At 40.9% G+C, this 23551-nt stretch overlaps 3 protein-coding genes across 4 annotated transcripts in view; 1 reads left to right on the top strand and 2 right to left on the bottom strand.

Moving 5' to 3' along the window:
* megf6b (multiple EGF-like-domains 6b) overlaps positions 1-14176 on the bottom strand; it is a 54252-nt gene extending 40076 nt beyond the window's left edge. Inside the window, exons 1-4 of one of the 2 annotated variants that reach the window (XM_068593679.1) lie at positions 14094-14176; positions 12102-12236; positions 11103-11212; positions 4099-4203 (exon numbers count right to left, since the gene is read on the bottom strand). In XM_068593679.1, the coding sequence (XP_068449780.1) occupies positions 4099-4203; positions 11103-11212; positions 12102-12163 (277 nt within the window). In that variant the 5' untranslated portion in view covers positions 12164-12236; positions 14094-14176. Of the gene's footprint in view, positions 1-4098; positions 4204-11102; positions 11213-12101; positions 12237-13696; positions 13786-14093 lie in introns of those variants that run through there. The other variant, XM_068593678.1, reaches the window with a different exon arrangement.
* A 1780-nt stretch (positions 14177-15956) lies between these two features.
* Positions 15957-20358, top strand: akr7a3 (aldo-keto reductase family 7, member A3 (aflatoxin aldehyde reductase)). The gene is made up of 7 exons (XM_068593691.1): positions 15957-16484; positions 17319-17506; positions 17608-17712; positions 18079-18175; positions 18561-18660; positions 18782-18911; positions 19839-20358. The coding sequence occupies exons 1-7, from the start codon at positions 16190-16192 to the stop codon at positions 19998-20000; spliced, it is 1077 nt and encodes a 358-aa protein (XP_068449792.1). The 5' UTR covers positions 15957-16189; the 3' UTR covers positions 20001-20358.
* On the bottom strand, positions 19604-22501 carry mrto4 (MRT4 homolog, ribosome maturation factor). Its single transcript, XM_068593692.1, has 8 exons — positions 22390-22501; positions 22096-22154; positions 21886-21989; positions 21712-21793; positions 21554-21621; positions 21311-21462; positions 20844-20920; positions 19604-20750 (listed from the first exon to the last, which is right to left on the bottom strand). Exons 1-8 carry the CDS (start codon positions 22415-22417, stop codon positions 20604-20606), a joined length of 717 nt encoding a protein of 238 aa, XP_068449793.1. The 5' UTR covers positions 22418-22501; the 3' UTR covers positions 19604-20603.
* Between the last annotated feature and the right edge of the window lie 1050 nt (positions 22502-23551).

The raw sequence follows: 23551 nt of genomic DNA on the forward strand, positions 1-23551 counted from the left end.
GACGCTTTATTGAACCTTAATCTTGGTGAATGAATGCAAGTGGCATACATACACACATACTGGTATGATACACTAACATTTGCACTGATAAAAGCTTCAAAGCCGACGTTGCTGTGGCTGAGCCTGGGAGCATTCTTTGAAGCAAACATTGCAGAAAAAAGATTATGACGATAGCCATCAGCATCTTGAGTGATGTCTCGAACAAGCTGGTCCTCCTGGCATTACAATGACCCCAAACCGGGCCAAGATATGAGCTTACAGTTCAGAAATCATTCTCAAAGAGCAAATAAATGAGTCGCAATTACTGTGACAGAGAAAGAGCTCTTTCAGCAAAACTTTTCACAGTTTGGGCGAACACACAAAAGTCAAATAAACATATTAAACCTATGGGAACGGAACAAATATTTATCATATTGGGTTACAGCCATTAGGAAAAATGTTTCCCTCTCCTATCAAGGATTTTACTTTGATATCACGACTCCCTATCCTCCCCCTTATATTTGTTTCAAATAACTCTTTGCAAGTTATTACGCAATCCCTCAGTTTTATGTATGCAAGATAAATTCAATGTTACCTTTCACCTTAGGACAGGACACAAGAGGTACTGGAAAAAAATCTCAAGATATTTAGACTAAGACACTTATAAAGTTTCACGTTACAAAAAGTGTCTGCTTTTCTGTCCGTCTGTCTGTGACTTGAGCCCAGATGTCAGCTGGTATGAAGACATCTGCCCTGCCAGTGGTCTAAAAGCCCTGGAAGCTCTTGATCCCAGAGGATACCACTTGTCTACTGATGACAGGCAGGATACTGAGTACATCAGGCAGCGAGTGACAAAACCCCACTGGACACAGACAAGACAAAGAGCATTAAAAAGGACTTCAGAGCAAAGACGGAGATCAAAACTTAATACACACACACGACAGCAAACCTGGCAACCCTTGTTCTGTCGTATAGGTTCATTGGTTATTAAACATTATGAATTATTATTTGCAAAATAAGCAACAATCAAACCAAAAGTTTGAAAATACATATCCCACCAGTTCAGTTTTGATTGACAGTGGCCAAGTGCTAAGGACTAATTGGTGCACAGAAGAAGAGGACGTCCCCGTTTTCTAACCATCGACTTCAACAAGTGAGACGAGCGCAGAGGAAAATGTTGTGTAGATGTGGGAATTAGTCTGTGTCGGTTTTTAATTTTTTTTACTTGCACTCTATATACTTGTACTCCTTCATACTTTGTACTACAACTGCTGCACAGCAATTTCCCTCAAGGTAAATAAAGTTCCATCTTATCTTAATGCCATCAAACGTTACAACCCGCACCCTGTCATCAAGATCAAACTGATGCCGTAAGTACGATGCGCATCTTTAGGAGTCAATCGTGTGAAATTATACAACCTTGAAATGATCTATTCCGGAGTATAATAGTATGGTCGGAGAAGTATAAGGCTGAGGTAGGTGACCAATTCAAACAAATTGGACAGTATTTATTGTCTCACACATCACTGAGACACAATGCGACTAAAAAGCAAAACAGATGACAGCTCCAGACAACTATTGGGCGCAGGGCAGTAATTGGCCCCTTTGAACAACATGAACACACCATTTGCTGTAAACAAATACGAAGGAACCACATCAAAAGCTCTTCAGGGAACAATCATCACATGCGACTGCAGAGGAATGCCAACGTTGTCTAAAGTAATTAAAATGATGAGTGAATCTTTGTGGTTCCACGCATTCATCCTCAGCAACATCCTCCACTGAGGCTCCAGCTTTTACGTAAACACGACGAGAGAACAAGCTTTGACTGACAGTTGTGTGCCGCATGTGGACCGCAGCAGTAACTTAATTATAGCAGCAGCTTGTGTGAGCAGCGTGCTCTTGTCTACACAGCAAGGTTATTTATCTGGGGCTCAGAATGTGATAGTTAAAACAAAATGGTATTTGCCTGACCGCCACAGAGTGTTTTTTCATTATGGTTGAACTGTATATCTCAGAGCCGTCACTCAGTTAAGAGAGTGATTTATCAGAAGTGATGTTGAGGCTCTTTTTCCTCCTTTTTCCTAAAGTGGCATAAGTCCTGTGGGCATGTATGTGGCACATGCAGGACCTCAGAAAAGAGACAGCTGAGAGCGAAATTCTGCCTGCGTCTGACACCCATAACCCCAAGTGTTACGTCAGTGACAGCCCCACGTCCTTCATCCAGCAGCCCATCCTATGCCACTCACAAGGAAATATAACTGCCAGATAGTATCCAATAGAGGGAGGGTCAAAGCGTGGGGGTCTGCTGCATAGCACTCCACCAGCAAGGGCCCCTATAGGTGCCCATTAATGACAGCTATTGTTCACAATACAGAACAATGCTGGCGGATCTCCATGTGGACCTCCCTCCGGTGCCGAAACACCACAGATCTCATCTATTACATATGTTTTATTTGATTATTTAAAAATGAGAAAATAATTAAAAGCTTAAAAAATGTGGCATGTGGTAAAACTATATTATGAGGTTTGACAGCACTGTATGTGTTGTGTTGCCAAAAGTGCAGAGGAGAGAGGAGTTTTCATTTGATTAGATTTAATGTCGCGAATGATTTTCTTTTCTAATAAATGTATGTTTGGTTAAATGTTTGTTATGATTTTGAAGTCAGACACAAGAAGTCATTTTTTGTATCTCATCATATATTAGGAACAGTATCTACACCAATACATTTTTTTCTTGGTCCTATTATGAATGAAAAGTACTTCATTAATCTCCAAGGAGAATTTTTTTGACATTATTTTGACAGTTTCCCGATAGACTGATCATGCAAACCAACAGCTTTGACATTTCCTCTTGTATCTGTCATGGATCAGTTAACAGACACATGCACAGGTATGTCTTTCAGTAGAACATCTTTCATTTACTGCTGATGGTTGGAGGAGTTTGAAAGGCTCATTATTACCATAATAGAGGAATCGGGTTGTGTGTATCTACCTTTAGACAAAAGATCTCAGAATTTTACGGCTTACTAAATGTGTCAGGAGTTTGGCGTGAGGGTTGAACTTCATGAACATTGATCAGCAGATAGCTTCACTCTCAAAGACCTCCACTGGGCCTTCACATCTGAAATAGCAACCAATGGTGTTAAGCGATACCCATTTAGGTGTGTTCACGGATCCACTGGCCTTTTAATTACCTTTTGTTTTTTTTCAAGCATGAAGTAATCAGAAGTAAGCCAGGTCAGCTTGGCGATCACAAAAAGCACTGATCATATCAAACTGGTGTCAGTCCTGCAAGTCCCAAAGCTTGATCATAAGTCCTTCATCAAGAGGTAAAAGTCTAAAGATGTTGTGAAGTTATAGCTGTTGCACCAAAAGTTGCTAAGTTAGAGATGAACTTGGAGCTGCTGGATGATGGACAGAGACTGTTAAGTTAGGACAGACCATCAAAACATAAGGAGACCATCATTTTTAGGTGTCACAGCAGTTTGAACTTGACCTATGTAACAGTGTCTAGGAGGGCCTAATTACATGGACAGATGGATGATTCTGGAAAGAAATGGTGACACGAGAGGAATTTCCTGCCGTGCAGTGTTATCAAAAAAACAACAGAGTCCTCCGCTGTTTTACTTCAACAGCTCAAATTCAACAATAGCGATGCTGATAAAATACTTGGGCTGTTAGTAAAGAAGCCAACTGCTGGTGTGAGGAGATTCTCATTCGCGATCAGTCAAACAGAGTTTAATGGTGAGACTTGGAGAGCGGACTGAAATCAATTAGAATTGTAGGATCCAGCAAAGAGCCCAAACAGGTGTTTTTATTTACATGACAAGCTCTAAATCTGCTTCAATGTATGTGTGAATTTTTAGTTTTTTATAATGCCGGCTTTTACTGTAACTATTTATTGCATCACTGACGGTAATGGAAAATGCACACGTGTAAAATATAATAGCGTCATATAATTGTGCCGTATGTGACAGTTTCTACATGATTCTCTTCATGAAAAAATTAAAAGAAGAAATAAAAAAAGAGGAGGGGGTGATAACATGGGGCTTAAACAAATGAAAAGAGGAGAAGAAAAGAGATTTTAAATATGAAAGTCAGGATGTTTCTACTCACCATACTGACAGCTGGGTCCGTTGAACCCTGCAGGACAGTCACAAAGCTGAGTGGATCCAACCCGACACTGGCCCCCATTGAAGCACACACCGTAGCTACACACAGCTGCACGTGTGGATGAGGACAGGCAGGATGATAGAAAAAGAGAAGGACATAAAAAAAAAAGAAAACTCGTAAGTGAAGCAGACACCTGGCTGTTTTCATGAGACGTCAACAGCTTCAGTTTCAAACGATGACCTCTTTCTATCAAAGCCTTATCATCGGCCTGCTCACTCCTGACTAAAGAGGAACCTTGATTTTCCTCCATTCACACTAACCAATGTAAAAGGAATCCACCACTTGGCTCTCTTTGAGCCGAGGCGCAGGCTTTTGGCCAAGTGAAAGACATTTCTAAACTTTTTACAGAATCAGATTGTTCAACATGAGTGGCAGCAACAGCTTACATAACTTTTCAAAAAAGGGAAAGGGGCCTCTTTACGGCACCTTGATCGACAAACTGAACTTTGATCATTGTTGCAAACAGGGGGTAAATCACGGGATAAAATCAGAGAGCCACAGGGTGAGCGTGGCTCATCCATCCCTTGAAGCCTGCAGTTCTGTGTCCATAAATCTTTTAAGTCAAACTGTCCATGCTCGTGAAGTCGGGAAATTCAAAGAATCCAGAACATATAAACTAGGGAGCTTGAAACATGTGAATCCACCTCAAAGGTGTACCATTACATTCCCTGTGCCAACACAACACTCACATTTATCATGACAGTCCTTCACCTAAAAATGTGTGTGTGCTGAAGTCTCCCTGCCTGTGTGCGTATTTGATGTGGGCCTAATATTCCGAAGTAAGACACAGCTGTTTAAGCCAGGCCTGTGGTTTGCACTCTCCTGAGCAGAGTACAGTGTTTAGTGATGACAGATCCAGAGGATTGATGTCTATCATTGCTTTTCCTTACGAGCAACATGAGGACACTGGGATGGAATAACACAGTCCAGCTAATAACAAGAGAAATTTAAATGCCGACCGTTCCCAAAGTGTGAAGAAAGCCTCTGAATGCTAGTTTAACGCTGCGTCTTCAGTAAGATATGCATTCTTCTGCACATCTAATGCAACAAGAGGCGCACCAGGCGCTGCCAGTTCTGATGTCATTCAACCACATATGGTCACAGTGATAATCGGCGTGCTCAGGACAACTCACACAGAAATTAGTCGGGTTTCCATTCAATTGCCACACTAATTTTGAAATGTGGCAAATAAGAAATCCGAATTAGGAGCGTTTCCATCAAATGGCTTTGGAAACTGGCAGTTAAACTAGGCTACCGTCGAGTTTGGTCCAAGGGTGAGCACGACATTAGTTTTTTAAGTAAACAATAAATAAAGGGTGCAAACCACAAAACTAACAAGGCGGCTTAGCTATCCAACTCATCTATAAGAGACAAATAGAGAGAGACCTTATGGATTTTGTTTCAATTTGAAACGTGTTAATTGTTAGGACTACTTTTGGCCTGGAGATGAAGACAAGCCTTCACGCATACAGTGGAAACAGCTGATCAGTAATGCGAGTTAAATGTTTGCTCTGCTTTTTCTTCCCGTGTCCATACAGCTTTTCTGATTTAATACTTCCAAATGAGCATAGAAACATGTCAATGAAAACACGGCTGGTGTGAATTTCAAATAATCCTTTGTCCTTTCTCTTGCCTTCAGTATCACTTGAACCCTTTGTTGTGTCTGTGTGGATAGGGCAGCAAATGTCATGTTTTCAATTAAGCTCATTTAATAATTTTCTGTATTTATGTCATTATGTTGCTGCTTAACATATGTTACAAGATTTGCTGCTATTCTCTATTCCAGAGTCTTGAGTCAAAACAAATAAAAATGAATACATCTTGAGGTCTAGAAAATTGTTGTGGACATTTTTAAGCAATTTCAGACATTTTATGGACTAAAAATGAAAAGAAAACATTAGCTGCAGCCCTAATTATAGACAACTATCCACTCCAAATACTTTAAACTGAAGTACAATCAAAGGTACAACTGATCATCTGAGAAACAAAGACGCTTTGGGCTGTGAGAATAAAAACATTAAAGAACATCTACAGTCTAGCTTCATGTAAAGCAGCGGGGAATATGATAATATTTCTAGCCAAAAGTAGAGGGACATGAAGAGGGACATAATAATCACAGATAAGCCAGTCATTTACTCCAGTAGGAGCACAGGACTCCTTGGAGACCGGCACTCAGACTAAACATCCTCCTGTCATCTGGATTTATCCTCAGACACCTGTTCAACAGTTGGACCATCCAGGGAGTCGACGCACGCAACCTAAAGCAGACATCAAGGCTATCTCTCACTTGTCGTCTCTAAAAAACACAACAGCAAACATTTGCGGTTCCCCAAACAGATGAACCTTGTCAGAAACTTTTATGTTCTTGTTCTAAAAAACCTATTAAACCAAAGTCTCGCCCTATTTGTGAAGCCACTGAAATCCTACTCCAACAGGAAGACCATCTGACCGCTGCTAATCTGTCCATGATGACTTCCAGTACCTCAAGACTGTGTGGCTACAGAAGCGATGATTCCCTGTATTAGTTCAACATGCATAAATACCCCCACTTCTGTGATTATCTAATGTGAGGGAATAATGGTGTGGTGAAAGCTGCAGATGACAGACGAGCACACAAAAAAAAACATAACCCAGTGGTCTGGTTTAATTGCACAAAGATCTAAATTCTTCAGCACAATTATGTTACCACCAGCTGTGAGGGATCAAATTATTGAGACATTTCTAAATTGTGGTAAAAAATCTTAATTACCGGCTACAAAGTATAAGGTCAGATGTCTCTCAGAGTCACTTCAGGGTAGCATGGCTAAATGTACATTCCCCCTTCTGAGATGTGAGACACACAGGATTGTTGGCAGTTAACCAGGGCATTTTTGGGCCGCCCCCATCCTGAGCTCCTTACGCTGCCTAATCTTCCCTGATATAATTTCTTAATGTGGCATGCAGCGTGGCATAAAGCTCACTCTCATCTGTCACTGTGAATGCCTCCAGTCTATTACAAAAGACACCTTCTTCGAGAGGATTAGCAGCTCCCACCAAAAACAGACACAAAAGGAGCCGGGGTCAGCGACTTGTGCGGAGAATCTGAAAACCCAACGAGCAGGTGTCACCCTTACAGCTTGTGAAGGGGACGACCACATCAGCACAGAGGCAGCCCGGTGTTTGTTTAGGCTCCGTCGATCTGTTTAACCCCTGTGCGACCCAGAGAGAGATCATATTTGGGGCCATTCACAGACACAAAGGACTGCGTTCAGGACTCCGTTTGGTGCCACAATTGGTACGCGTGGAGCCAAGCACTGTATTTTGAGGCAACAAATCATGTTTTGCTATGCAGAGGAATGTGTCATTTCAAAGAGGTTTGTGTGAAAGCCAGGGCTAGCTATGTTAGATGATCTCTGACAGTTTTCTTTGAAAGACTCTAAATACCATTTGAACCACACACTAGGTCGGTTTGACAAAGCAGGCCCAATAGCGCTTGGACAAAAAAAATGTCTGAGCATGCACAAGCCTGCTATTAGAATATCTGCTGCTCCCTACATTATTCATGTCGAAATTACACAGATTCCTGTGAGATAAATACATGTTCATCCTTATTTACAACTATGTGGATGAGAATATCGACATTTAGTAAAAAACACATGTCGTGGTCAACATTTGCATCCTTTGTTTCTGCTCTTTTACTCGCTCTAATAGATGTGTCATTTAGACATGACATGCATGTCACTCAGACCAAATAATAATTATACAACAAAAAAATTGAAAATCAAGCATCTTGTTCATCAGCTACTGGCTCATATCAGTAACTGGACAACAAGTCATGTGGTTGCTTTAGATCCTTGTGTCTACTTTTTGTCATTGACGATCATACTTGCTCGCCATTTTCATTCTAGAATAAGTTCAATGCTACAATCTGTTCCCATGACAAGTTCTTCCAGCTCGTATCCAACAGACCTCAAGATGTCAAGAGTAAACTCGCTCACAGCGACATAATTTGGGGACAACGATGCATAATGTTATATCTCAAGCTGATTTCTGTCTGTTTCTCTGCATGAGTCTGGGTCTATTTGTGATCAGCTATGCACGATACGGTCTTCATATGCACTCACACAAACACACAAACACAGAGACCACCCATGGACAGACGGAGGACCGTTTCCTCTTCTCTGGCTACTGGGCCTATTTCACTTGTAGCTACCTTCGCCTGCCTGCTCCAACCACAAAAGGAGGCCAGTTCCTATTCAGCAGTTAACAAGGACGACAAACTGGAGGAGACGTTGTCCCTGCCCCTCAGCCCCCGTCACAAAGCTTATTGTTGCCGTCAATCAACACAACTGCTCGTTTCGACTCCCGCCCAACCCCCGTCCATTCTCACTCAGCCCGTGGCTACTCGCTGAGGGAAAAGGTTTAACTCACTGATTGAGTGGTCCTCCAAATGTTTAATTGGAGGAAGTCGCCATCACAAAGTCAAGAGTTCTTCAGCTTCTAGAACAAGATAGTCATCGAGCCAATTGGAGTCTTTACAAAACACACAGAAGTCACCTCGGTTGCACTTTGGGTTTAAAAACCTGGCTGACTTTTTGTAGACTAGAAGTGATTAGATGTATTGTAAAAACATTGAATAGATGTGGATCTAATATAATAAATCTAATAGAACATTTATATGCAACTATTTTGAAAACGGACTATTTATTTAAATAATTCCTCCAACCAGTCTCTTGTTGCAGCTTCTCTAAGGGAAGAATGTGCTGCATTTCTTAATTTCCATTTGTGCAATAATGCTGGAAAACATCAGAACTTGGATACAAAAACTCAAAATCATTGATATTGTGTGAATGGAAAACTCATAAACCTCTAAAGGCTGCTGGAGAGCACAACAACTGAGGCCCTTCACTGCACGACTGTGACAGGATGTCAACATCTGTACAATGGGTGGACATAGAGGCAGAAGAGAATCACAGGTGACCTATAGGAAGGACAAACTACTCTACACGCAGCCACTTCCAAGCCACTGTGTGGACAACATGATTAGAGCCTCAATTCTGCTCAACTACCTCACAATAGCCAGAAGTCATTGGCCTAATTACCTTACACTAACATTTTATGAGGGAACACACACAGAGAAATAAGAGGAGGGACAACACAAGAAGGAGAGACAACTGCCAGACACTAAATCACTATCTCAAACACAAAGCATTCCCATCTTCCCAATCTTCCCTTCTTTGGGGGATTTTAAGGGGATTTGCTAAAGCTGTACAGTTTGCAGAGAAGATTCTTCCTTTTGGATGTTGGAGGCGCTGTTGAAAACAGCCCCACAGCTTGCATTGTACTGACTGAGGTACAGTGCAGATGGTGCATAGCAAAGTGGGCAGTGTGAGAGGGAGGATTGTGGTGCGAGCTTCCTTTTATCCTGGTTCAATGGCTCAGAGAAAAGGGTGATTAGTTTGTCTCATCTCAAAGTGCTGCCATGTCTGTGGTTACAGAGATAAAAGCCCCGCCTCACGTCGAAGAGGGCAGCCATTGTCACGTGAAAAACAGAAACAAAACCTCCTGTCTACTTAAGTGAGGGGAAACACTGGACAGTGCTGAGGAATGCATTTGTAAGAAATGTCTTTATGGGAGTTTTAAAACAAAACAAACTTATTGCAGAGCATACATTGCAATGCTTCTTTCTACTGGATAATTTAATACCATAACCCTTTCTGTGGAAACAAAGAGCCCTTTGAAGAGAACATAAATGCCATAATAAGACACCGATGACAGGTACATCCAGGAGATCTTCTCTCGCTCCACATCCCAGCTACTTCCCCTCTGAGGGCTTTCCTGGACAGTAATGGGCCTGTCCTACTGGTGTCAGCGTTGGCCACTGAGCCCACCGGTCAGTTCCAGGTAGAGCAATAAGAGTAAGGAAGTGGGAACTTTCTTGTCAGTCAACCGGACAGGGGACAAACTGTTTACAGGAAGGCTTTGCCAAGGGTCCGTCTATGGTATGCAGGCTATGTGCTCTGGATCACTGGCTGTGAAATCCCATCAAAGCAGGCTTCTTGGTCTCAGTGGTGTGAAGCTAAGCTTATCCACAAGGAGATGAGCTGCTGGCAACCCCAGTGTGACCAACAGAACCACTCTTCCATACACGGACCCGTGGATTGGAATTTACAGAGAGGAGATTCATATATATTCATATTCATATTTTTTTCTTCTTCTTTTTGTGCATATCAGCTGATAAGTTGATGGGTATTGTTTTGGGGGCCTTCACTGTGATTGGTTGGGGTAAACACTGGACGTGGCTTGTCTGTTTTCATATCCATAATGCAATCCTGTGACCTGCACTGCCATGCCACACCCCTGAATGAGAAGAGTGGTATGATTAGGAGAGCCCAGATTTAAACATGGGACCACAGCAAGAGGGGCAATGTGGTCCATTTGGCGTTCCAATGTATTAAAGGAAATATTCAGCCTCGCAAAAACTGTCTGCCAGACGCACCATCTGTCAAAAACTAAAGGAGCGCAACCGAGATATGACCTCACCTTAATTGTAATTGTTTTTTTGCTGAGAGTAAAACAAGAAACTACAACGCAAACCTCTTTGGAGAGCGAATGTCGACACTTAAAGTCTTTCAACACTTGAGCTTCTTTTCCCACCGTCCACATCTACCCCTTGTGGGACCGTTGTAACAACAGAAGTGGTTAGGACATGGCACTGACTGATAACATCTGCTGAGGAGTCTGGATGGGCAAAGCATCTCTTGACCCTTTTGACCTTTATCTGAAAGCCTTTCATTCAGAGGTTGGTGCCAAGGGTGAGGTGATATTTGAAGCACCCTTCCTCCTGCTGAGTCAGGAAAAGACATATTGCCTTTTAGTAAACATACCGAACCACAAAACCTGAGAAATGTGACTTTTTTTTAATTGAAGAGGTTAAAGGTAGTCAAATCTGGATAGTTGATACTTACGATACAGACAGCCTGCTTCTCCATTAAGTTGAGACCATCCAGAGCAACACTTGTACACAGTCTGATAATCCTGTCGGTACACTTGTCTGTATGCGGTGTAGTACGCTGTCCTGTTAACATGACAAACAGGAAGTTAAAACCATTTACTCAAACCTGTTGAAGTGGCAGTTATAAAACAAATCAAAAAGAAATAGTTATTGTCGTATTCCTCTGTAAAACAGCAGTGGATGAGTCAACATGTACCATGAGATTAGGAAAACAAACATGTGATCCGATCAAACGACTCACAGACTTTTAAGTGAAATGCAGTGTGATGTTCAGCAAACATTTTCCCAGACTTTTTAGGCGCCCGCGACTGACGGAGTCGACTTCAGAGCACGGTGCCTTTCCCTGTACTTTGGGACCCCTCTCATTGCTCCACGGTCATTACACATTGTGGGAACACGTTTTGTTTAAAGCGAGTAATTGTGGCTTTAGCTGTCTTCAAAGCGGCCTTTGACTTTGTAACGCGGTAAATAACGCTGTGAAAGCGAGCGTGAGCAGCAAAGTGAAAAACTCCTGAAACAGAGACAGGTTAAAATGTTAGCATATACGACGCTCATTCCCAGGAACACTGGCTGCAAAGACGCCTGAGAGTTAAAGCGCTGGTAACCCTGATGAAGTGGGGCTGCATCTTGCTCTTAACTGTATGAAGGGTTTAAAGCTGTGACAACAGAACATGAGCGAGAGAGACGGAGGAAAGAGGAAGTCAAGGAGCTCATCCTGTTTGATACTGTTTGGAGGTCAAGTCAAATAAAGGATGACGCCCTCTTTGATAAATTCTTCTGGTTGCATGACTCATGAAGACATAATTAATGCTTTGCTCTAGCCTGAGATTAATCAGCAGAGCACTACATCCACTGCAGGTGAAGATGGGAGTGTTTTTGTGACAACATAGTCAGAGGTTTTAACTACAAAGAGGGAAGAGACCACAGACAACAAATGGAGAGTATTACTCACCTCCTCTCGTATCCCATGCACCATGACTGTCCCACACAGCCTTGCTTCCACACTTTAACCATGCGTGTGAAGGCCTGCACACACGGCTGCCTCTGGGCGACCAGCGTCACCTCCCTCTCCACACACACATTGGGCCTGGAACAAAAGCAGTGATGAAAATACTTAAGTTGTCAAAAATGTTTCCACAGATGTACAGATGGCAGGGGTGGAATTCTTGAATGCTGTGAGAAATATTGCAGTAAAGATAGATGGACAAAGCTTACAAGACATTTTCTAGCAATGCCTGTGAGGGAATTACCTGTGCTAAGGCTGCTTAGGATGTCTGGTTTTGGTATTTGTAGAAACTTAAGGGGAATTCCTAATACAGTATCTTTTTTTAGAATACTGTGCTGCACAAGATGCTACCTGTAGTTCAACCTAAACTGACTACTCATCTGACGTGGGACTCTTTTAGAGGGTGGCATTGGCATTGAAAGTGGCAAAGATTTTCTGTTTCATTTCATATCTCATACTACAAATGTAAAGAGAAACAAAATCACACCCATACAAGATCAAACGTTTTAGATGTGAGCCACTGGTCTGTAAACCGATACAATATTTCAAAATAAATTACTAAATCAAAGACATGCCACAATTTTCCAGACAATTCCCACCAGACATGTATAGTGTTTTCACTGGACATACGGTAGAACGTGCATGTTTGCACTTGCTCGTACGAGGCAGAATGTCAGCAGAAACGGGAGACAGCTAACATTTTTCACCCTACAGGTAAAACATGACAACCCTTTTTTAACTGTGATGTTTTGTCCCCCTGACACAAAGAGTGTCTACTAATAGGCAAACCTGCCACTGGTGTCTTTCACGTCACTTGCTGCAGCGCACAGAGGAGCCTCGTCAAAAAAACTAAGTGTGACAGGCTCTTTGAAACATTTACTCCGTCGGTAACACTCCAGGACAGACAGGAAGGCTCTGCATACAGAGATCAGCAGGAATCTTAAGACAACATCCAGCTGCTCGTCTTATAAACAATAGTAATCACGATCACTTCACATAACAGACATTTTTATTCTAAGTGGCAATTGACCAGAGAGAATCTTCTTTCGCATATGTCATGCTTCTTAATATTTAGAGGTTTAAAAGACAGTCGCTTCACTTTGAGGTGCTTAAAACTCATTTTGACAGAGTTAGGAATGCAGTACACAGCATCCACATGGAGCTGATATATAATCATGTTAATTACAGTGATACGGTGCATGGAAGCCAATAAAGACCATGATGAGAGTGCACGACAGTTAAATGAATCATTCAGCATGTAAAACATAGCGCACCCAGCTGCTGTTGGATAACTGTAGCAAAGAAATAACTCAAACTTCACAAGACTCAGTTTTCCACCTCTGGTTGAGTCTCTTGTCACAAGTTTTTCAAATGTGCAGGTGAACGAGAATTTGGCAAACTCAAACTTTAAAGGGAATGTGAGGCTGTAAAAAAATACAGTATGATGCAAAGTAAACCTCATCGCTCAAGAGTGTGCTCTAATAAAATACAAGTTAAACAGCCGATAAACAATAAAACATATAAGACAAAAGGTTACTCACATATAAAGTTGTAGATTGTTGGCGGTGCCATAACACACTGCAATAACCTCTATCATAAATATTAGCAAAAAATAAAAAACACTTTCCATGTTTCTTCTTCTTCTTCTTGGATCAGCTTTAAAATGTAAATGAATAAAGTGTTAACTTATTCATGAGTATCTTTCAGCGGTTTAACCATTGAAAAAAACGTAATATAAATAACCACAAAAAAAAAATCCAAGCAGTAGGAACCTAAAACGCGCACGAAGGATCTTCCGCGTGAAAATGATCAGCACTTTCCAGAAATGACCCAGCCATCACACGCGCTGTGTCTTCTCGCTCTGCGCCGGTGTGTGTGTGTGTGTGTGTGTGTGTGTGTGTGTGTGTGCGCGTGTGTGTGTGTGTGTGTGACACTGACTGAAAACTGCAGCTTTCCGACGCTCCTTCACTGCAGATGTTAGACTGACTGACGGGCACGAAGTCGTGGAGGCTGAGCGCCTTCTGCCTCCCTCCATTCACTTGGTAATGATGGCAGCGGTTTGGAGGGGGAGGATGGAAAGGATGTCATTTATTATGCAGAGCTTCAGCTTCTGAAACAAACGCACACGAAACACCCTGCAGTCTGCAAAGGGCACTCACAAACGGGGGATGTATAGGTTTATTTGCGTGCAGATTTTGTTTTGAACGTCGCATTAAACTTTTCTCTCAACAGTGATTTTTATTGTGTTAAAAACGCCACGCCGATAGTTCCCCTGCATTAACGTCAGCCTAATTGTAATATTTATAACGAGACTCACGCTTATATTTACTTTTTGTCAGCTGAAATCCAATCCCTCCACCAATATTGCGGTTGTCCAGTTCAAAGTACATTGATGTGAACAAAGCTCGTGGAGCTGAGAAATAAGTGCGCATGGTGAGCAATATCTGCGCAAACGGATCCATCTAGAGACGGAGTGATATAGTATCAGCCCGCGGAGCACCAGAGGATGTTTGCGGTTGAGTCTGAAGCAGCTCGTGGTCACTCTGCGGGGCAACCCGCTGATGGTCCGGTCACAGGGTCACGCCGCCAAGACCGACTACTGCTGTTCTCCAAACAAAGGTTTCATTGCGCGCATGTGTGTTCGTGACCCTAAAGAGTCCCGGGTCACCGCTTCCCGTGTTACCTCCGAGGGTACCAGCTCCTCGGCAAGTTGTTTGAATTAGATCGGATACTCTGATCTGAGATATGTGTTGACAAAGTTGTTTTTTTTTACTGAAACACATTTGTCTTTCATTAACTCACGTGATCTGATGTCTCCAAGTACCCATCAAGTACACATGCAGCCTCCACATGGCAGCCTCATTATGCCCAGAGACAAACTGGCGCTATGGAAATCAGCTTCACATGAATCTGATGCAATACACAAAAGTGTTTACTATTAAATATGATACGCGAACAATTATTTTGAAAGAACGAAATCCACTTCTGGAATAATAAAAACTAACATCTTACAATTTCGACACATATGGCTCATATTGCACGTTACTGGTGCAGATTCCAAAACAAATGTCCACTTAATCAAATGAGGAAAACCTATTGACATAAAGTGAACCAGAGGAGTTGCCACATTGTCTGCCTGCTAATCAGTGAATTGCAGCACCACCAGGTGGTGCCTGAACAAGTATTTCAAGTAGCACTACCAACATAATGGTGTTAACACCAACTTTCCATAAATGTTACAAAATGCCGAAATTCACTTCCAGGAAACCTTAGACCCTTGTGGGCCCCTAAGGATGTATGTGTGGCAATTACATTGTGCTGACCTGAATATTGATATATATTAGTTTGGTAATATGCCCTGACTCAAACATAAATATACATTATAAACATATCTAATTTTGAGGCCTTGTCTTACAGGAGCCGTTATCCAACGTCTATAGGTTGTAATATTGGCCATATTTAAGCCAATGTTCTAGTTACTTAATGGACATTCTGAAACAAATGTGTGTGGTTTTATCAAACTATTGAACCAACAAACCTTGGGTTTTATTCCAGTGTAGAAACACTTGTTGGTTTCATAGGGGTTTACAGAGGCTTCATATGAATGGTTCTTTATTCAGGATGCAATGGAACAACTCGACATGTTAATGTTTGCATTACAATATTATATCATTACGTCTGCAGTCTGCACTTTGACTGTAGAAAACCCATAAGCGTCGTTTGTAGAAATGCATGGTGGTTTGCTGACACCTTGCGGTTAAAGTGGAAACCTACATCTAGCTACAATGACAACTGCCGTTCAAGAGACTTGAACAAATATTAACTAACATGTTTAACAAGAAGACTAGGTGGTCCCAGAAAACGCACTTTGCACTGCCTGAACTGAAGCCAAGCAAATAGGCCAAATGGGTGACGAGTTTCACCAAATTTGGCGCATATTCCGTTTTAAACAGGTGAAGTAACTTTACGACGCTCCCATAAACCACTCTCCTAGACTCTGCCCCCTGGACGCATGCTAGTTCCCGCATTGTAGCATGCAGCGGGTAATTACTGTACGACTGTGCACACTTGGACAGCGTCACATTAACAACAAGAACGTCTGCACACATTTACCGAGGTTTGTGGCTCGTCGAAACATGTCGTCTCAAACTAAGCGGCCGGTTTCCTTGCTGGGGACTATGGCGTTTGGTGGCCGAGCCGATGCCGCGCAGAGCTTGGAAATGGTGAAGACTTTTCTGGACAGGGGACACAGCCGGCTGGACACAGCACTCATGTATGTGGACGGAAAGTCGGAGATGGTCATAGGGGACATGCATCTCCCTAAAACAGGTATAGCAGAAGCACCCATGTCCGTAACGACTGTGCTAACGCGAACCGCTTTGCTAAAGTGGACGAAGCATGCAGCTGCTCATTAACGTTGGTTCTCCATGGCCCTGATGGGTTGGCAGCAGCTTGGCATTCTGGGTACCCAAACTGCACCAAAGCCTCTTTTACCCGAGTGAGTTTTTCACGGATAAAATGTTTTAATTTGCGCTTATTGTATTAGTAAGGGACTACTAAATAGTCGGGGCTATTCAATATTCAAGCCCATGTTAGCATATTTAGTTACTAGACTCTTGTAACTTAAAAAGTAACTACATTTACTCAAGTAATGTTACTCTACTTAAGTACAATTTTGAGGAACGACTGTGCTAACCCCAAGCGCTTTGCTAAAGTTGATGGGGTTGGCAGCAGCTTGGCATTCTGGGTACTCAAACTGCACCAAAGACTCTTTTACCTGTGTGACTTTCACGGATAAAATGTTTTAATTTGTGCTTATTGTATTAGTAAGGGTGAGTTTTTTTAATTTAGTATTTTTATTTACTATATATATATATATACATATAGTAATAATATAATATATTATAGAATATATATTATTATATCAATAATTATAATCTAACGTTTCATTTGGATACTTTAACTGAATACTTTTGTTCTTGTATTAAGTTTGAACTTTTAATGTATGACTTTTTCTTGTACACTGTGGTAATACTACTTTTACACAAGTAAAACATGAGTGAAGCGAGTTTTAATCTGCAGTCACGTTCCACAATAAGAACACTTCCACACACATTCTGTCAATGAGATACCGTACTTTAATGGATTGTTTCTGTGTAACAGTAAGCATAGCAACAAAGGCCAACCCATGGGATGGGAAGACGTTTAAACCTGAGAGTGTGCGCTCTCAGCTGCAAACCTCCCTTCAGAGTCTGCAGACTGACTGTGTGGACCTTTTCTACCTCCATGCTCCTGACCACCTAAACCCAATCCAGGAAACCCTGAGGGCCTGCAATGACCTCCACAAAGAGGCAAAGAGACCAGATACCTAACTCTCTGAGAGATCATTTCAAACATATACTTGATAATGTTTCAATAACTTTCTCATTCAATGTTAAACTATCGCCATCAGGGAAAATTCAAGGAGTTTGGTCTTTCAAACTATGCATCGTGGGAAGTGTCTGAGATTGTCAGCATCTGTAGACACAACAACTGGATTGTCCCCACTGTGTATCAGGTATTCTGGCACTTTTTATGAAATCTCATATCGTTTAACTTCCAATGTATGTTCATGTTGCAATCCTTCTAAGTGCCCGTGGGTTAGAAATACTATTCCTTAACATGCTCATATCTGAGCTAGAACTTCCTATTTTCAGAGTGAGCTGATGAGCCTTTTGTGCAAATGCTTCTCAAGAATTACATTAGCATTCACTACGGAGAGAAACCATGGTTAAATATCCTTCATAGAGAAACTCAAAGTAGCCCCAATAGTTTTCTTATCTCAATTGTATCCTCCATGTTAGGTTTCTTTTTTTGTTTCGTCTGAATTTAACCTCTTTCACTATTTTCTGTACCCTTAACTTACTCTTGAAACCTTTCACAGGGGATGTACAATGCCACGACGAGACAGGTAGAGACAGAGTTGCTTCCATGTCTGAGATACTATGGAATGAGCTTCTACGCATACAATCCCCTAGCAGGTGCGTATCTTCTGTCCTTGTCCTCTACTTTTAGAATTGTCCTGTCAAAAGGAGATACTTGTATAGAGGGTGCCGAGAAGATGAATCTTTAGGATTTTGGTGATCCCTGAGTTTTACCCTGGCCTGGCGCCACCATGTGGTTGACATTAGTGCTTTTGAGTGAAATGTGTCTCGACTACACTATTGGAGTACATTACAATTTGGTACAGTCATCCTTGTTGCCCTCAGGATTATTTGTAATCTCTTTGGTGATCCTTTAATTTTTAATCCAGCAACATGTCAGGATACTGACAGATGCATTTACTGTAACTCAAAGCCTCACTGCATAAATAGCAGAATTCTAGATAATTTGAACTTGAATTCTGACAGTATTCCTTCTCTGCAGGTGGCCTTCTGACAGGAAAGTACCATTACCAAGACAAAGATGGTTCCCAGCCTGCCGGACGATTCTTTGGTAACAACTGGGCTGCAGCATACAGGGACAGGTGAACCCCCAGCTGTTTGCCTTTAAGTTGTTGCATGACAGAGATTTCTGCGTATCTGCACTCATGCACAAAGGCAATTGATGAAGTGATTAAAGCAATTGTGCCCATCCTTTTCTGTCAGATACTGGAAGCAGAGTCACTTTGACGCAATAGGCGTGGTGCTGAAGGCCTTGGAGACGGCGTACGGCTCAGGAAAACCCAGCCTGACTTCTGCTGCCATGCGCTGGATGTACCACCACTCCCAATTGAAGGTACCCATTGCATCACTGTAGTGGCAGGAGATCGTTTTTTTATGATCATAAGGAGATTTTAATACTTTAGATCAGGAATTTTAACTCTCAAGTTAAATAAAGATATTTTACTCTGCACAATATTTTTTTTACCAAAAAAGATTTCACCCAATTTGTTGTTGTCATTCAGCAGCATTTAATCTAAATAATGTCAATACTTTTCAGTTCTGTATCAATAATCAGTGGTCAAGTATGTCACTTTAACCACAGTCCTTGTTGACATCTTTAAACGGTTTGTTTTGTCCAATCAAGTTCTAAACTCATGCAGAGAAATCTCGGCTTTTTTGCTTTATAAATTAGTTAACCGAATAGTCAATTATCAGAAAAGTTTATTTTCTGTGAAGACGAATTGTTGCAGCGCCGATAATTATCTCCTGTAGTTTCTATAGTAAGTCAATTAGTTTGATTTCATCGGTCTTTAACATAAAAAGGCCGAATTGGCCCTTTTTGACCAGACAGATTACTTTCTAAAGCAACTTAAATCTTCCAAACATAGGGATTTATCTTCCAACTGTACAAATCCCACATTCGAGTATCCATTATCATTTTTACGCAACCTTACTGGCTAATTGTAGAATTACAGGCAGTCATGATTTGCGCATATGGACAATTTGTGAAATCAAAAATGTTTAATTGCCAAGTAAGTTAGTACAAACGAGGAATTTGTTCTGGTGGAAGGTGCATCATAACATAACTCAATAAAATGAAATTCCTGGCTCCTTTTTTAATCTAAAAGGTGCATGGTCAGTTGTGGTATACTTGGGCTCAACACTACAGAGTCAAAGGCTGAATTTGATGCTTACAGTAGCTGAAAATGTTATACTATCCAAGTATTTAAAATTAAATTCATAATCTCTCTTTGACCATAAACAATGTCTGCTGTTACAGGGGGATCTTGGTGATGGAGTCATCATTGGCATGTCAAGTATTGAGCAACTCCAGGAAAACCTGGCTGCCGCAGAGGAGGGTCCTCTCGATGAGCGAGTGGTCGCCTCCTTCAATGAGGCCTGGGATCTCGTAGCCCACGAGTGTCCAAACTACTTCAGATAAAGAGCCACAATCTGTCAGTTCAAATGAAGACAAATGGCCTCATACCCTTTTCCTTAACAAAAAAACATAAATCACTTTTTTTTTTTTTAATGAACCTTTGAAGACCAGTAAGTGTTAGTCAAAATCACTTTCATTATTGTACAAATGAAAACAATTTCAAGATTTATTTCAATAAAAATAACCTTTTCTGGATCTTGTTGTATAAAAATTAAACCAATTTTCTCACAAAGTGATTTTTCTTGCACTTAAAATGAGTTGGTTTTAACACATGGTATTGTGCTCATTTGTTTTGGATGAAGGGCAAAATCCTTGCATGCAATACCAGCATTATGGTTTTTTTACCAAAGCAAGTGGCATTTACAAGATTACGTGTAAGAGGCCAGTCTGAAGTTTGAAGCCAGTCCCAGATTACTGAACAACAACTCAATCCAAAGCTATATTCAAGGTGAAGGACAGATGTTCATGTTTCGGGGTGAAAAATAGGACATAGTAGAGAGATGACAGTCCAGGGCAGCGCTGGTAGTCAGGGTGACACATTTTTTCACATCAATGTCCCTCTGCTGTTAAGAGACAGCAAAAACTACTTCTGCCCTTGCATATGTTTCATTCTGCATCATCATCGTCGTCGTCATCATCATCTTCCTGCATGGGCATTGCCTCACCGGCAACGTTCTCAAATTCGCCCGTTTCCGAGTTCCACATACATTTGATCTGCACCTTGAATTCTGCCATCTCGATGCCGAGGAGTTTCTACGGCGGCAATTAAAAAGATCAGTCAGACAAATTCCACAGTTGTGTATCTCACAGTCAAAGTGTTTTGTTGTCAGACAATTAAGAACTCACCAGAATACGAGCCTGCTCAGGAGTGAGCGTGTCTCCCTTCTTACAAACTTCATGGTCCTTCAGCAGTGTCACCACTCCTTTAATAACCCACGATACAAAATGTGATTCGCAAATATCCAAGAGAAAAAAAAACTGTAGGTTATTAGTCTTGTGTGCAATGAAGGTGATGGATAGATGAGCAAGAGGGTCAAAATAGTATGTCCCTATTATATGCATACTGCATGTAACCATATGTCCTGTGCAAGGGCAGGTGTAGTATGTATTAAAAGTAATAAGAAAAATCTCATGTGGAAAGCAGCCTGTATATTTTTGACCTTCTATTTGAAATGTGGATCTTCGGTAAGAAACATTTAGATTGGGGAAGTCAGAAAACATATGAATTGCCATTTACAAAATTGGTTTTGGTCTTAAAGTAGGATATGTTGACAAAAATACAGAACGATGCCAGCCATAACCTGTAATTTTACCTTTCTTGAGAGCAGTAGGAAGTCCTAATTTTCTCAACTGGGGCTCCATTGAGTGAGGAAACTGTTCAAGGGGTCCCTCATCCAGAGTTGTGTCCATCTGTGCACAGTTGCCTGATCGTGCAAAATCCATCTCTTTGAAATGGTCAAAATACCTGTGCATAGAGAACCGCAGTTAGTTAACTATTTACCAAATTATTTAAATAATAACTGAAATTGTAGTGCATAAAGTGAAGCGTAACTTACTCTTGAACCTCATCCTTTGTTTTATTTGTGAATAGTACACCCACTTCCCCACGTAGATATTTGCTGACCTGCGTATTATTAAAAAGTAAATGAAATCAAGTCTTTACAAAAGAAGTTTACATTTTCTGATGTATCACCACACTCAAGATCGCACATACCTTGTGCAAATTATCTTTGTATTCGTCTGTGTCTCTTTTACCCAGGGCAATAACCATGACTTTATTTTTGCCGAAGAAGAATCTGTGAAAGATGACATTTAAGCATATTTTCTATAACACTTGTTAAATTCATATAACGTTATATAATGAATGAATACAGAAATGACAGGTTACCTGCTGTGTTTCCATGCTGTCCTGATATCTTTTAGTTTGTTATTCCTCATATTGGCTACAGAGAATATGAACAGGTTTCTGTACGTGTCCACACATTTCCGTAACTAAAAAAAAACGCAAATGGATGGAGAATTTAGAGTGAAACATGTCAGCAGTTTCAGCTAACACTCGTTAGCATAACCTAGCACACAGCTAAGACGGGACACTCACCTCTTCGATTAATTTCTGTTTCGACTCAAGCCCTTTCTTGTCTGTTTTCGTTAACGAAACTGAAGGGAAAATCAGGTAAAAAATAAAAAATAAAAAAGTAGTCAGTTAGCAACAAGCGTGATTAATTAACGGTTACAGCGTCCTATTCCCCCAGAAGGAGAGGCGAATGTTAGCTTGTTAACTAAGATGCGTTATTTTTCAGTTGTCAAGCACACATTACTAATTGAATCCACCAGTTAAAAAGATTAGCCGCTCAAAGAGTGTGTACATATCGCAATTTTGATTTTTACTTACTTTTCTTGTCTCTCTTTGACTTCGGCATGGTTTCCTCTCACGATGCTGGAGCAGCAGACGCACACGTGAAGTAAAAGGACCCCAAATGTTTCGGTTTGATGAAGCCGACCATGATGTGCCTGACTACAAACATGGAAGACGAAGATTTAATCAAAATTAATGCTGGTGTGCATAAATTCACTAGTGCGCCCACAAAAGCATTCGACTTATAGGTGATGGTAGCTTTATTTCTTCATTTATAAACTAATAATCTGAATAAATAGGGCCAAATCATTGACAATGTGTGCCATCTTAAATACATTATATGTCTGCAACGAGTAAATGTAACTGTAAAATTACCTTAAATAAACAACGGTTTATGGTTCTGTCTCTATGTCACATTTTTGATTGTGATTCTACAATCTGATTTTCAATTATTATTGGAAATAGGTTACATATTCACTCGGGTAAATTTGTACAATGTTTGGCAGTCAGAAGCAAACTCATGTAAATGTCCCAAGACATTTGCATGAGGAGCATAGCATTATCAAGATTTAAAATTAGATAAAACAAACTTCATAGGCCAACCAGCCAACCAGTAAAAGTTGGATACCAATACTGGAGCTTCCTTATATGAGTAACTTGATACACAGTCTAGCCTATGCAGTTTTTTTTAAATATTTAATTATATAGCCTATTATTTTTAATATATATATATTTTTAAAACTGAAAATCTGAAAAACTATTCAGATTACAAGGCAATTTAAATTTGTCTTTTAATTAGAAACAACACGCAGAAATTAACAACTCACAGAAGTAAATAAAAGTAGCCTGTACACATATGAATGTATTATACCGACAACATATAGTTATAAAATAGAGTATAATTCACGAAAAAATAGTCTATCGCTATCTTATAGTGGTTCCCTACATATATTTTGTATCTATCACTGATGCCTTTTCTTCTGAGAGATAAATCCGCCGCATCGGTGGGTTTATAACAAGTTAGAAACCTAAATGCATGAATAATAAATGTCAAACTAAATGAATTTTGAAAATGAATTGTTGTTCCTGGGCTACTTCATCCTATTAATTAGGCTTATGTTTATGCCCTCAGCCAGGACGATGCGCTCCTCGCTGTCTGTGCGGGAGAGCAAAAGGGGGAGGGAGGTGGGAGGGGCTG

The sequence above is a fragment of the Clinocottus analis genome, unplaced genomic scaffold (assembly GCF_023055335.1).
Source record: "Clinocottus analis isolate CAN_PGR_092001 unplaced genomic scaffold, fCliAna1.0.p SCAF_3, whole genome shotgun sequence".
Lineage (NCBI taxonomy): Eukaryota > Metazoa > Chordata > Actinopteri > Perciformes > Cottidae > Clinocottus > Clinocottus analis.